General features: G+C 20.0%; 1 protein-coding gene across 1 annotated transcript; it reads right to left on the bottom strand.

Annotated features, from left to right (window-relative positions):
• Positions 1-2,456: 2,456 nt before the first annotated feature.
• On the bottom strand, positions 2,457-13,454 carry LOC122500599 (lysosomal alpha-glucosidase-like). The gene is made up of 16 exons (XM_043609609.1): positions 12,963-13,454; positions 12,491-12,639; positions 12,224-12,398; positions 11,931-12,021; positions 11,639-11,807; positions 11,124-11,193; positions 10,927-11,031; positions 9,300-9,557; positions 8,493-8,695; positions 6,396-6,503; positions 5,449-5,626; positions 4,920-5,068; positions 4,292-4,376; positions 3,740-4,019; positions 2,714-2,925; positions 2,457-2,597 (listed from the first exon to the last, which is right to left on the bottom strand). The coding sequence occupies exons 1-16, from the start codon at positions 13,344-13,346 to the stop codon at positions 2,529-2,531; spliced, it is 2,685 nt and encodes an 894-aa protein (XP_043465544.1). The 5' UTR covers positions 13,347-13,454; the 3' UTR covers positions 2,457-2,528.
• Between the last annotated feature and the right edge of the window lie 11 nt (positions 13,455-13,465).

Raw genomic sequence — 13,465 nt, 5'->3', positions numbered from 1 at the left:
TGTTATATAGAAAATATTTTTTTTGTTTTGTTATTCTTAGAAGAGAAAAATTTATTCAAATTTTATTTCATTTCTAATTAAAATTATTAATAATTTTGAAAGAGAGAGAAAAAAAAATTTTTTTTGTGTAAAAATAATTTTTTTTTATTTTTGTTAAAAGTTCGAGTGGAATTGTAAGTTCGAAGTAAAAATTTATATATAGACAGATAAGTGAGAATGTGTGCAAGTTGCTTGTCGTTTTCAAATTTATTCGAATATCTACGCTTCAACTCACAATCGAATGTAAAATAGGGTCGAAAGATCATTGCATATAGATTGAAGTGATCTACACACTTAAACTTGAAACGAAGGAAGCATATTTTTTTTTTTTTTTTTTTTTGACAATCCAAGTTTTGGGTTTATTTTAAGTTACACGCAATACCAAAGCAATCTTTGTTTCTTAAAAACAAAAAGGAAAAAAAAATTGTCGTCGTTGTTATAATTAAATTTTTTTTCTTCAGGAAAAGAAACATTAAATTGTGTTATTTCGTAAACGAAAAGAATTTTTATGTATACGCAATATTTTATAATCTTCCTGAGATTTAAATTTAGAAAATTAGAGAAAAAGAAAATTACGTTCGTTAATATAATTGTTTATCGTTAGTGCCATAATTTTAATTATACAGCAGGACAGTTATTCTGTAAAATCAAAAGATTATTCAAATAAAGAAAATTTCATTCTACATGCCTTCCTATACTTTTTTTAATTAAATGTCAAATTTAAAAAAATTTTAATAATATTCTTTGGAACAATTTATTTATTTATAATTTCAATACAAAATTAATAAAATATCTCAAAAGAATTCAATTATTTTCTGTACAAAAGTAATTAATTTTCTTGAAAAAATTAATAATTTTTAAGATTTTAATAAAAATTCTTTTAAGAAAATCAATCATTGTCGAAAATTTTACTAAAATTCTTCAACAAATCCCAGTTACTTACAAAAAAATGAATAAAATTTTTCTAAGAAATTCAATTATCAAAAATCGTAATAAAATTCTTGGCAAGAATTGAATTATTTTCAAAATATTGTTTAAATTGTTTATCAGAATTCAATTCTTTTTAGTACCTATAATTTAAATAAACTTTCTCAGAGGAATTCAATTATTTTTAAATATTTATAATCAAATTCTTTTTAAAAATTCAATTATTTTCAAAAATTTTAATAAAATTCTTTTCAAAAATTCAATTATTTCCAAAAATTTTAATAAAATTCTTCTTAAAATTGAATTACTTTCGTATAAATAATGAAATTCCGAAGAGAAATTCTATTATTTTCAAAAAATTTAGTAAAATTTTTCTCATAAATTCAATTATTTTAAAAAAATTTTAGTAAAATTCTTCTAAAAAATTCAATTATTTTCGTGAATAATAAAATTCTTTGCAATGATTTAATTATTTTCAAAAGTTTGAGTAAAATTCTACTCAAAAATTCAATTATTTAAAAAAATTTAAATTAAATTCTTCGCATTAAATTCTATTATTTTCAAAAAATTTAGTATAATTCTTCTCAAAAATTCAATTTTTTTATTTTCGTAAATAATAAAATTTTTCGCAATAATTCAAATATTTTTAAACATTTTAATAAAGTTCTTCTCAAAAATTCAATTATTTCCAAAAATTTCCATAAAATTCTTCTTAAAATTAAATTACTTTCGTAAATAATGAAACTCCGAACAGAAATTCTATTATTTTTAAAAAATTTAGTAAAATTTTTCTCAAAAATTTAATTTTTTTCAAAGATGTTTATATAATTCTTCTCAAAAATTCAATACTTTTATTTTCGTAAATAATAGAATTTTTTTTCAAATATTCAATTATTTTTAAAAATTTTAGTTAAATTCTTTTTAAAAATTCAATTATTTTTAAAAATTTTAATAAAGTTATTCTTAAAATTGAATTATTTTCGTAAATAATAAAATTCTTTGCAATAATTCAATTATTTTCAAAAGTATGAGTAAAATTCTACTGAAAAATTCAATTATTTGCGTAAATAATAAAATTCTTCGCATAAATTCAATTATTTAAAAAAATTTTGAGAAAAGTCTTCAAAATAATTCAATATTCTTTTCGAAAACATGATTGAAATTCTTATGAGAAATTCAATTGTCACAAATTTTAATAAATATTATATAAAATAAAATAAATAAAATTAATTTTAATAAAATAATATAAAATTGAATTATTCTGAAGACAATTTTAATAAAAATTTTTCGAGTCATTTGAATTATTTTAAAATATTTTAATAAAGTTTATTGCAAGAATAATTTTTTTTTTGAGTTTTTAAAATTTGAAAATATTTTCAAATTAAAATATTAAATGTCCGGAATTCAAAGATTACTAATATTGAAAAAGATTATTTATTTAAAGAAAATAAATTTTATTTATAAAATATTCAATATTGTATGACATAAATTCGAATCATATATTGTTTTTCAAGAAGCAAATTTTTTAACATGTTTTAATTTTTAATATTATAAATAAATTATCAAATATCTGTCCAGGATAAAATAAATTCTTCTTTGAGATTCCACTGCAAATCTTTGATATATAAATACTGAAAGAAAAGAAATTGTTTATTAATAATTATTAGAAATAATTTGATAATTGCTCTTTTTAATTTTCCTTTTTTTCTTTTTTTTTTGTTTAAAATTAAAATTTTTGATTACTTACACTTTTCGCTTTATTGTAAGAAAATTTATCTTCATCAATTTCTTTATTGTTCATTAAAATACGTTTGACAGTGTTAATATTTATTCCAATTATTTTAATTTCTCCTAATATCATTTTCTCATTATACATGCCGCTGTTAAAAATATTCGAACGGAGGATATTATCCTGCACACTAAATTTCAGCCAATGGTATTTATTTTCTTCAACTGAGTCTATAAATATAATTAGAGGCTTAACAATTTTTTTTTTTTATTTAAACATATCGACAATAGTTTAATTTTTCCACCCAGAGAAAAATTTCATTTGAATTTAAACATAATTTAGGTATTTGAGTTAAATAAAAAAAAAATTGTCTCAGAGCCTAATAAAATATTTTCTTGTTTTAAATACAAATTTTATTCGACACAAATCACTTTTTCTTTGAAGTAAATAAAATTTAATTTCAACCAATTAAAATTTATTTGAAAATTGAAACAAACAAAAAGTCTAGTTGGCTCTGACTCAAATATATCTTTTCTCTGAGTATAAAATTTTTATTTAATATTTTATTGTTTAATATATTTTTGTTTAATATTCCTTTTGTTTAATATTTGTTTTTTTAAATATTTTCTTGTTAATATTTTTTTTTGGTTAATATTTTTTGTTTAATACTTTTTTTTTAATGTAATTTTTGTTTTTGTCTTTTTTCATATTTAAACTAAATAAATATTCTTCTTGTTTGATATTCTTTTTCTTTAATATTTTATTTGTTTAATATTTGGTTTGTTTAATATTTATTTTGTTTAATATTTTTTGGTTAATATTTTTTTGTTTAATATTTTCTTTGTTTAATATTTTCTTTGTTTAATGTTTTTTGTTTAATATTTTTTTTTTAATATTTAAACGAAATAAATATTCTTTTTGTTTGATTTTTTTTGTTTGATATTTTCTTTGTTTAATATTCGTTTTGTTTAATATTTTTTTTTTGAAATTTTTTTTTCTAAAGTTCTTTTTTTATCTTAAAATATAATTTATATTTATACACACCTAGACTTTCTCCATCGTCTAAATACAATTCACCTTCAGCTTTATTTTCATCACTCAATGCAATTAATAATCCAAAATCATTTTTCCTACTAGCTGTGGTGGTCAGCGATGGTTTTTGAAAAGGTAAAATATAACCACCTCTTACCAATAGAGGAATCGTATCCAAAGGTGCGTTAAGAGTAAAATTTTTTCCATTCGAATCTATTTTTTTGTATGTGTAATAATTATACCATATACCATGAGGAATGTAACTTTCAACTTTTTCCTTCTTATCAGAAATCTATTAAAAAGTTAGGTATTAAAAAGATTAAATAGGTTAACAAAAATAAAAAAAAGATTAAAAGACATAAAAAATGTAAACATTTTTCATGTCTTTTAATCTTTTTTTATTTTATTTTTTATTTTTTATTATTAAGAAAAGATCAAAAGACAAAAAATGTAAATATTTTTTATGTCTTTTAAATAATCTTTTTTTATTTTTGTTAATCTTTTTAATCTTTTAATGTTTACATTATTCGTATATTATTCTATTTTTAAAAATTGTTCCTTCACCTCGTCTAATACGGGAACAATCATTAAGGAACTGCCCCACAAAAATTGTGAATCGATATTATAAGTCTCGGAATCCTCGATAAATCTGTTGTTCGTTATTATAAATAAATAATATTATTATTTCCTTGTTATAAAATTATAAAAATTATTATTTATTAATTATTATTATATAATATTATTATTATTATTATTTATTGTACAAAATTATATTCAGTTATTATTTTCTATTAGTAAAATTATTAAATTGATATTATCTATTACACTGAAAAAAAAATATTTAATTCAAATTTGATTCAAAACAAATAATCGATTATTTATTTAAAAAATTACTTGAATCAAATATTTTTTTTCAGTGATTGACAAAAAAATATTTAATTCAAATTTGATTCAAAACAAATAATCGATTATTTATTTAAAAAATTACTTGAATCAAATATTTTTTTTCAGTGATTGACAAAAAAAATATTTAATTCAAATTTGATTCAAAACAAATAATCGATGATTTATTTAAAATTATTTATTTGAAAAATTACTTGAATGAAATAATTTTTTTTTCAGTGTGGTAAAATTATCTATACTAAAAGAGTGTAAAATTTATGTCGTGGGAGTAAAATGTATTTATACATACTCGAAAAATAGTGGTCGTGCTACTGTTTCGCCAAATTTATGAGCACGAAAGAAGAGAGTGTACAAATAGGGCAGTAATTCATATCGTGTCATCAATGACTTCCTAGTCGAATTTACCACTAATTCCCCCATTGAAACAGGATCTTGTTCCTTTTTTGTAAATCGAACAAAAAATTATATTCTCTAATTAAATTTTTTATCAAGATTATTTTTTTGTTATTAAAAAAATTATTTTTAATGTGGACAAATTTTTAATTCAAATTTTAATTGCAAAGAATATAAATTTTTAATTTTTAATTGAAATATTTTAATTGCAAAGAATAAAAATTGTAATTGAAATTTTATTTCAATTGCAAAGAATAAAAATTTAAATTGAAATTTTATTTGCAAAAAAAATTGTAATTGAAATTTTAATTGTCAAAAGAATTTTTTTTAATTGAAATTGCAGAAAAATGACAATTTTATTTAATTAAAAAAGAATTTTTTTCGAATCTAAAAATTAAGGAGATAATTAAAAAAATATTTTTTACAATAGTATCATCAGAGTTGTGATTTCGAGCAAATGGATAAAAAGCACCGACTTGCACCCATCGATTACATAAAGCCTCGGTGGTATCACCATCGAAACCGCAAATGTCAACACCCACCATTGGAATTTGGTAAAAAGTGTAAGCCAAAATTTCCGGTATACTCATTCGTAAACTGTGCCTAGAAAAAATTTTTTTAATTCTTTTATTAAATACATCGAAAAAAATATTCTGATAACAAAATACATTTTGTTTACTTCAAAATAATCACCACAAATATCACTGGAAAAAAATTGTCAAATAAAAAAAAGGAGGTGTAATTTAGAACCCATTTTTTGAGTACTAGCTTTTTTTTAATTGTTTAAAGCATTTTTGGTTCGAAACCTTCTTGTTCTAATTTCAGAATTTTTTTTTCTGTGTAATTTTGGCCTTAAATAAAAATTAAAATTATTACCCTCCCATTTTTTTTCTTTTTCCCTCTTTTTATTTCCTTAAATTAATAAAATTCTCTAAATCACCTAAAATAATACGTTTTCTCCTTTTTTTTACTTTTTTTCAAGAAAAATCTACAAAATGTCATTTTTTTAAAAGTTTTTTGTGCAAAACTTGAAAAAATTTGTAACCTTTTGAAACTTGAATATCTTTTTTATATTATTTTCTCAAAGAATATTTTTAAAATTTTTCTGAACATTAAAATGAACGAAATATTTTTTTACTATAAATATTATCAAAAACTACTGTCTACATTATAAAAATAAAAATCGTAAATCAAACATTTTTAAACTTGATAAATTAAATTTTCATATGTGATGCAACAATATTGTAATAAAATTTTAATTTGAAGAGAAAATAAATAAATTTCGTCCATTTGAGCGTTTAGAAATTTAAGGACATCTTTTGTATTTAATTTCCTATTTGAAAAAGTAATTTAAACATTTTTTTATCGTTACCATGATGAATAGGCATCTCCCGTCCATGCTCCTGCATAAAATCCGATACCAATCCAAGTTGATCGTGTTATAATGAAAGGCCTCTTTCGTCTTATTGTACTCAATGCGCTTTAAATTCAAAAATTCTTTTTTTGAAAAAAACAATTCTTTTTTTTCAAAATTTTATTTTTTATATTATTCTTTTAAGAATTTTTACTTTTACCACAAAATTTTAATTCTCAAATATTTCAGTACTTATTAAAGACGAACTGAAATTAATTTTTTATCTCAGCAAATATTTATGAAAATAATGCTTTGTTGAAATTCACAACTATCATCAACGATTTATCAAAAAAAAAATATTTTTCTAAGCAAATTTTCATAAATGTTTGTTATAAAAAAACATTTTACAAAATTTCTCGATTTCCTACTTTAAAATTTTTTTTATTTTTTAATAAAGAGGATTAATTATCAATAAATGTTGATATAAAAAATTTCTTAGAAATTTACCATTTTCTTTCTGAAATATTTTTTTTAATCGTTGATCATATAAACATTGCAAATTTCAACGATGTAAAATAACGAAATGAAATAAAAAATTATTACAGGACAAAAAACCAAATCTAAAAAATCCAGACCGAAAAATCCAAGAAAAAAAGTCCAAAGTAGAAAAAAATACGAAATAAAAATATCCAAAGTCAAAAAATTCAAAATAAATCAAAACGTTTGAAGAAGCCGCAGTTTTTACTTTTTACGCTATAAAATCGGAACTTAAAATATTAATGTTAAAATCGAAAGATTTCAATTATTTACATAAATAATAAAATTCTTCACAAAAATTCAACTATTTACATAAATAATAAAATTCTTCAGAAAAATTCAATTATTTTCATAAATAAAAAAATCTTCACAAAAATTCAATTATTTTTAAAAATAAAAAAATTTCTAGAAAAATTTCAATTATTCTATAAAATTTTTAAAACAATTATTCCAAGAAATACAATTATTTTCAACAATTTTGATAAAATTCTTTACAAAAATTCAATTATTTAAAAAATTTTTAATAAAAATCTTCTTAAAGTTCAATTACTTTCGTAAATAATAAAATTCTTCGCAGAAATTCAATTATTTTCAAAAAATTAAATAAAATTCTGCTCAAAAATTCAATTATTTTCGTAACTAATAAAATGTTTCTAAAAAATTCAATTATTTTCAAAAGTAAAAAAAATCTTCACAAAAATTCAATTATTTTTATAAATAAAAAAATTTCTAGAAAAATTTCAATTATTCTATAAAATTTTTAAAACAATTATTCCGAAGAAATACAATTATCATCAACAATTTTGATAAAATTCTTTACAAAAAATTAATTATTTTCCAAAATTTTTAATAAGAATCTTCTTAAAATTCAATTACTTTCGTAAATAATAAAATTCTTCGCAGGAATTCCATTATTTTCAAAAAATTAAGTAAAATTCTGCTGAAAAATTTAATTATTTTCGTAAGTAATAAAAGTTTTGTAAAAAATTCAATTATTTTTGTAAGTAATAAAATTCTTCTAAAAAAATCAATTATTTTCATAAATAAAAAAAATTTCAATTATTCTATAAAATTTTTAAAACAATTATTCCAAGAAATACAATTATTTTTAACAATTTTGATAAAATTCTTTACAAAAATTCAATTACTTTATTCAATATAATTCCAATTTAATTGCTCGATTAATTCAATTATTTTCAGAAATTTAAAATGTTAAGTTTATCTACTTTTGATTCACGCAGTCATCGAAATGAGCAACTCAAAAAAAAAATAATTTCATTCAAGGCAACTATTCAAATTTTTATATCTCAATTTCTTTCATTGGCTTTTTAATTTTTTTGGACTTTTTGACCAGGACAAAAAATCCAAAAAATAAGTCCAAAGTGAAATTACTTTTTTTTACTTTTTTGGATTTCATTTACTTTGGATTTTTTGTTTTGGACTTATTGTCCGGATACCATAAAAAATAAAGTGAAAAATAATTTCTTTGAAGATAAAAATAAACTTGAGGGTAAAATGTCTTCAAATTAAAAATTTTCTTCTTTAATTTTGGAAAAAGTTTCATATAGTTCAACCTACTAATTTGTAGCTGCAGCTTGACCGAAGCCATAAGTGTTATGAAGATCATAATGATATCCCAAAAATTGATTTGCATTCATGCATAAAGTTTTTCTTGAAAGTTGCCTGCCAGCAACGTGCGGCACAAATTGTGGATTATCCAAATCATTTTGGGGACATCCATCGAAATGTCCATTTATAAAACTCGAGGGCTCATTCATATCCTACAGAATAGTAATATAATTTTTATCATCCATTTTATTTTTATAAATTCATCAATTCATCATTATTCTTAAATCTTATATTTTCATCATAATTCTTCCATTTATTTTTCTATTTCTTTTTTTTTTACTTTTTCTTGTTTTTGAATTTACTGAAAAAAAATTTATTTGATTCAAATAACCGATTAATCGACTATTATCAATTAAATATTTACTTGAATAAAATAATATTTATTGGAGTAAATAAATGGTAAATGGTATTTGAACCAATAATTTCAGTATTTAAAGCAAATATGAATTGAAACATTTAATTGACTCTAATAAATATTATTTGATTCAATCAAATATTTACTCCAATAAATATTATTTGATTCAATTAAATATTGACACCAATAAATATTATTTGATTTATTTAAATATTGACTCCAATAAAATATTATTTAGTTCAATTAAATATTGACTCCAATAACTATTATTTGATTCAATTAAATATTTAATTGATAATAGTCAATTAATCGGTTATTTGAATCGAATAAATTTTTTTTTCAGTGCAAAAAACTGTGGTTTTTGTTATTAAGAAAAATTTTCTTTTTCCCTCTATACGTACAATCCATGCGCCATCGAATTGAAAATTTCCATGCGCTATTTCCATCATGTCTTTATAATATTCCTGAGTTTGGGGATTCGTAAAATCAGGCCACACTGTCGTTAGGGGATTCCACACTTTTCCATAAAATGGCAAATCAGTGCCATTTTCTTTTATAAAAATACCGCGACGAAGTCCTTCGTCTAATGGTGGATACGAACCATGTTTTTCTGTTCCGGAAATTCCAGCATCAATTAGAGGAATATAGTGCATTCCTTGCTAAAATATTTTTCAAAATTGAAAAAGAAATTCTAATTTAAAAAAGAATTCATTTCTTATGTAAGAAAATTAATTTCTTGAAAAAATTATAGATTTCTTAAAAATTAAGGAGGGTTTATTGGTATTTTCAACTATATCAGGAAGATAATTTAAATATTGCACAAAATTTGTTTTACTGTGATTTTTTTAGAGTAATTCATGAAATAAATAATGTGTCATAATATTATTATCTTGTACAAAATAATCTGACGTAAAATAAAATCTGTCATAAATTTGCCAAAAAGTCAATCAAATAGTTTTTTATTCTGTTAATTAATTTAATTTATTTTTTTTTATTAATTTTAATTAATTTAATTGTTAATTTAATTTAATTGTTTTAATTTAATTGTCAATTTTTTTTATTCTTAATCTGTTAAAAATCATAAAATATATATTTGTACCCACAAAAGAATTGCCGAATGAAAAAATTGATTTTTACTATTTTTTAAGCATTTTTTTTTTTAAAGAAATTTATTTTTAGTCTGAGAAATCTAAAAAATACCATTATTAATTAATTTTTATTTGAAAATTCATTTTTTTTTTGTATTTTCTAACTAAATTCAGATCATCATTTTTCCTAAAAATTTGTTGATTTTGAAATCCATGCATAATTTTGTAGAAAATATATTTTTGTACCCACAAAAAAATTGCCGAATGAAAAATTGATTTTTACTATATTTTAAACATTTTTTGGAAAAAAATTTGTTTTTAAGCTGAGAAATCTAAAAAATATCATTATTAATAAATTTTTTTATTTGAAAATACATTTTTTTTTAATTTTCTAACTAATTTCAGATCATAATTTTTTTTATATACCTAAAAAAATAAAAAGAACACAAGAAAATTATATGATAAAATTATAATCTGAAATTTAGTTAGAAAAAAACAAATTATTTTTTAAATAAAAAAATTAAATAATAACAAACCTTTTAGAATTTTCAGCCAAAAAAAACAAATTTTTTAAAAAAAAAAAAATGCTGAAAAAATAGTGAAAATCAATTTTTTCATACGGCAATTTCTTTGTGGAAACAAAAATTATATTTTCTACAAAATGAAGCATAAATTTCAAAATCTACGAATTTTTTAGGAAAAATAGAAATATTTCAAAATCAACGGATTTTTTAGGAAAAATAGAAATATTTTATTTTATGACCTTTGAATTTCTCCTTAAAAAAATTACTATATAAAAATAATTTTATGGAATATTAAAATTATTGTTTTATTATAGTTAAAAAAAAATCGATGCTAAAATTTATAATTTAAAAAAAATAGTATTTAAAAAAGTATAACAATAATTAAATAAAATAAAGAATTCACTGAAATTATTTACGTCATGAAGTTCGTTTATAAATTCAGGAAGACCTTCAAATCTCTTTTTATCATAAGTAAAATCATTTCTTCGTTCCATATAGTCCAAATCATTCCACTGTGTATCCTGGAAAAAATTTATTTTAATTTTCATTTATTTTTTTAACTTTTTAATAATATTTTCTTTTATCTCAGGGAAAATTATTGTTCACTGTTTACAAAAGGAATTTGAGCCATTTTTGTTCTATTCCACACTTCTTTTGTTCCTTGCAAGGTGTGATATCCAAGTCTAAAAAGAAAAATATTATCTTCGATTTTCTTCATTTTCTCTCAAATTATTTTTTTTATCTCGAATAATTTTTTTTTTATTTTATATTTTTTATAATTATTTGTTCCAAGTGATGAAAAATTTTTTTGTCTTCAGTTTCTCAAATTTTTACTCTTCTTGTTCAAATGAACAAATGAGAGGTAAAAATTTAATGTTAAAATTTGATTTTCCGAATTTATTTATTTATTTTTTATTTTTTTTATTAATATTTTATTTAAATTATAGGTATTTATTTTATTTTAATTTATAATATAATTTCTGAATTAAAGATCTATTAATTATGATTATATAAATTCACTTCCTTTAATTAATGATAAATAAATAAATACCTATAATTAATTATTTATGTTTATCGATTTATTATTTATTATAATTATGAATTAATGAGTTTGATTTTGTGAATTACTTGCTGAGATGGAAACCAAGTGACCAATATGGTGGTAAAAATGGATTTCCTATGAAATTTGCATATTGTTTCAAAACATCTTCTGGAGTTGGTCCCATAAAAAAATAAATATCGAAAATACCACCAATTGTCCTAAAGGTTATTGCCGGAGTTGGTTGTAAAATTACATCTAAACGTAGAACAAATAATTTTTTACTCTTTGTCAATTATTAATAAAATTAAAATAAAATAAAAAAAAATTAATATTATGAATTATTTTTTTTATTTAGATTTTATCAATAATTTTCTGTACCCATTGCATTGCTATTAAGAAAAAGAACGCCATGACAATCGCCAGATTCTTCTATTACAAAATAAAATGGTTGTGATCCATAGAGATTTGCCTTGAAATTAAAAATAATTAATAAGTATTTAAAAACATTTTTTATAAATATAAATTAAAAAATATTAAAAAATAATTTTAAAATATAAATTAAAAAATAATTTTAAAATATAAATTAAAAAATATTAAAAAATAATTTCAAATTAAAAAAAGTAGAAAAAAATTGTTTAAAAATTAAACGAAAAAAAATTTTTTATCTATACATTTTCCGTAACTGGCTGATCAGCACTAAAAAATGTCAAGAGCTGCCAATTTGTTGATAATTTTAAATGTGTTCTGTGCTGGCCAAGACCGTAAATATTGTGAGAGGGTAATATTGAACTTATTTGTAGAAATTGATTCGCAAATATAAAGCCACCAATTCCGTTCGAATCGAATCTATAAAAATAGAAATATTTCGCAAAAATAATTATTTTTTATTCTGGAAAAGTATTAATTAATTCAATGAAAAATTGTGTATGGTAACTTACAATTTAATTCTACTCGATTTTCTATGAACTGAAAAACCTGGAGCTGATTGATTAATTTTTAATTGATACGATGTAATTCCATCAAATGGTTCCAATTTAGACCTAATTGGCCAAGGTGGTTCGTATCTTTTTTTCGACGGATCGAATAACTATAATTTATATTATTTTAATTTTAATATTAGTCACTTAATTTTATTATTATTTTAATTTTATTATTATTCACTGAATTTTATTATTATTCACTTAATTTACTTTAATCATAAATTAATTTAATTATTTAATTGAATTTCCAATTATTAATTAATTTTCATTCAATTATACAAGGAAAAAATTTTTTACATAAATTAAATTAACAAAAACGAAAATTAATTAAACAAAATTTTGTTTAATTAATTTTCGTTATTGTTAATTTAATTTTCTTTTTGTTCATTTATTTAGTTATAAATTTTTTTGAAAAAATTATTTATTGTACCTTAACTTTCAGAGTGAAAGCATCGACGCTGGTAAATTCAGCTTTTACTAATTTCAAATCATTTTTATACGTCGAACGTCCATTCAATTTTAAATAAGCAGAAAAATGCTTTTCATTATTTTCTCGACCCTCTATTTTCTCGTAATCATAAATTTTCCAATTTTTCCTATAATAGCAAGATGGAATATTGATATTATCGGAAAATTTCCAACAACAATTTCTCGAACCACAAGCAAGTTCTGAAGCTCCGTCTTCTGGATGACAATCGAATCTTTCATTCACCGAAATAAGCGAACATTCTCCATCTTCAATATTTTTGCTCTCAATATTCTTTAATATTAACATCAGAGCCAAGAATAATGTCATCCATTTATTTCTAATCATTTTTTCAAACTGAACAAAAAAGGTAAAAAAAACTATTTTTACAGAAATATTTTTTTTTTAATTACAATTTTTTAGTCAAACTTTCAAGTTTTTCCGTAAAGACAATCATTATTTTTTTG

This window comes from Leptopilina heterotoma, unplaced genomic scaffold (genome assembly GCF_015476425.1).
Source record: "Leptopilina heterotoma isolate Lh14 unplaced genomic scaffold, ASM1547642v1 Lhet_19, whole genome shotgun sequence".
NCBI classification, from domain to species: domain Eukaryota; kingdom Metazoa; phylum Arthropoda; class Insecta; order Hymenoptera; family Figitidae; genus Leptopilina; species Leptopilina heterotoma.
The sequence above is the reverse complement of the archived record's forward strand: the minus strand, read 5'-3'. Positions and strand labels throughout refer to the sequence as shown.

Bases quoted from the DNA above. Each gene is read 5' to 3' on its own strand.
- LOC122500599 (XM_043609609.1), bottom strand. From the start codon at position 13,346: ATGATTAGAAATAAATGGATGACATTATTCTTGGCTCTGATGTTAATA. The intron at 11,808-11,930 runs GTACAGAAAATT...TTCTACGTTTAG, and splicing joins TCTTAATAGCAATGCAATGG to ATGTAATTTTACAACCAACT. The intron at 11,032-11,123 runs GTAAACAGTGAA...AATTTTTTCCAG, and splicing joins AAATGGCTCAAATTCCTTTT to GATACACAGTGGAATGATTT.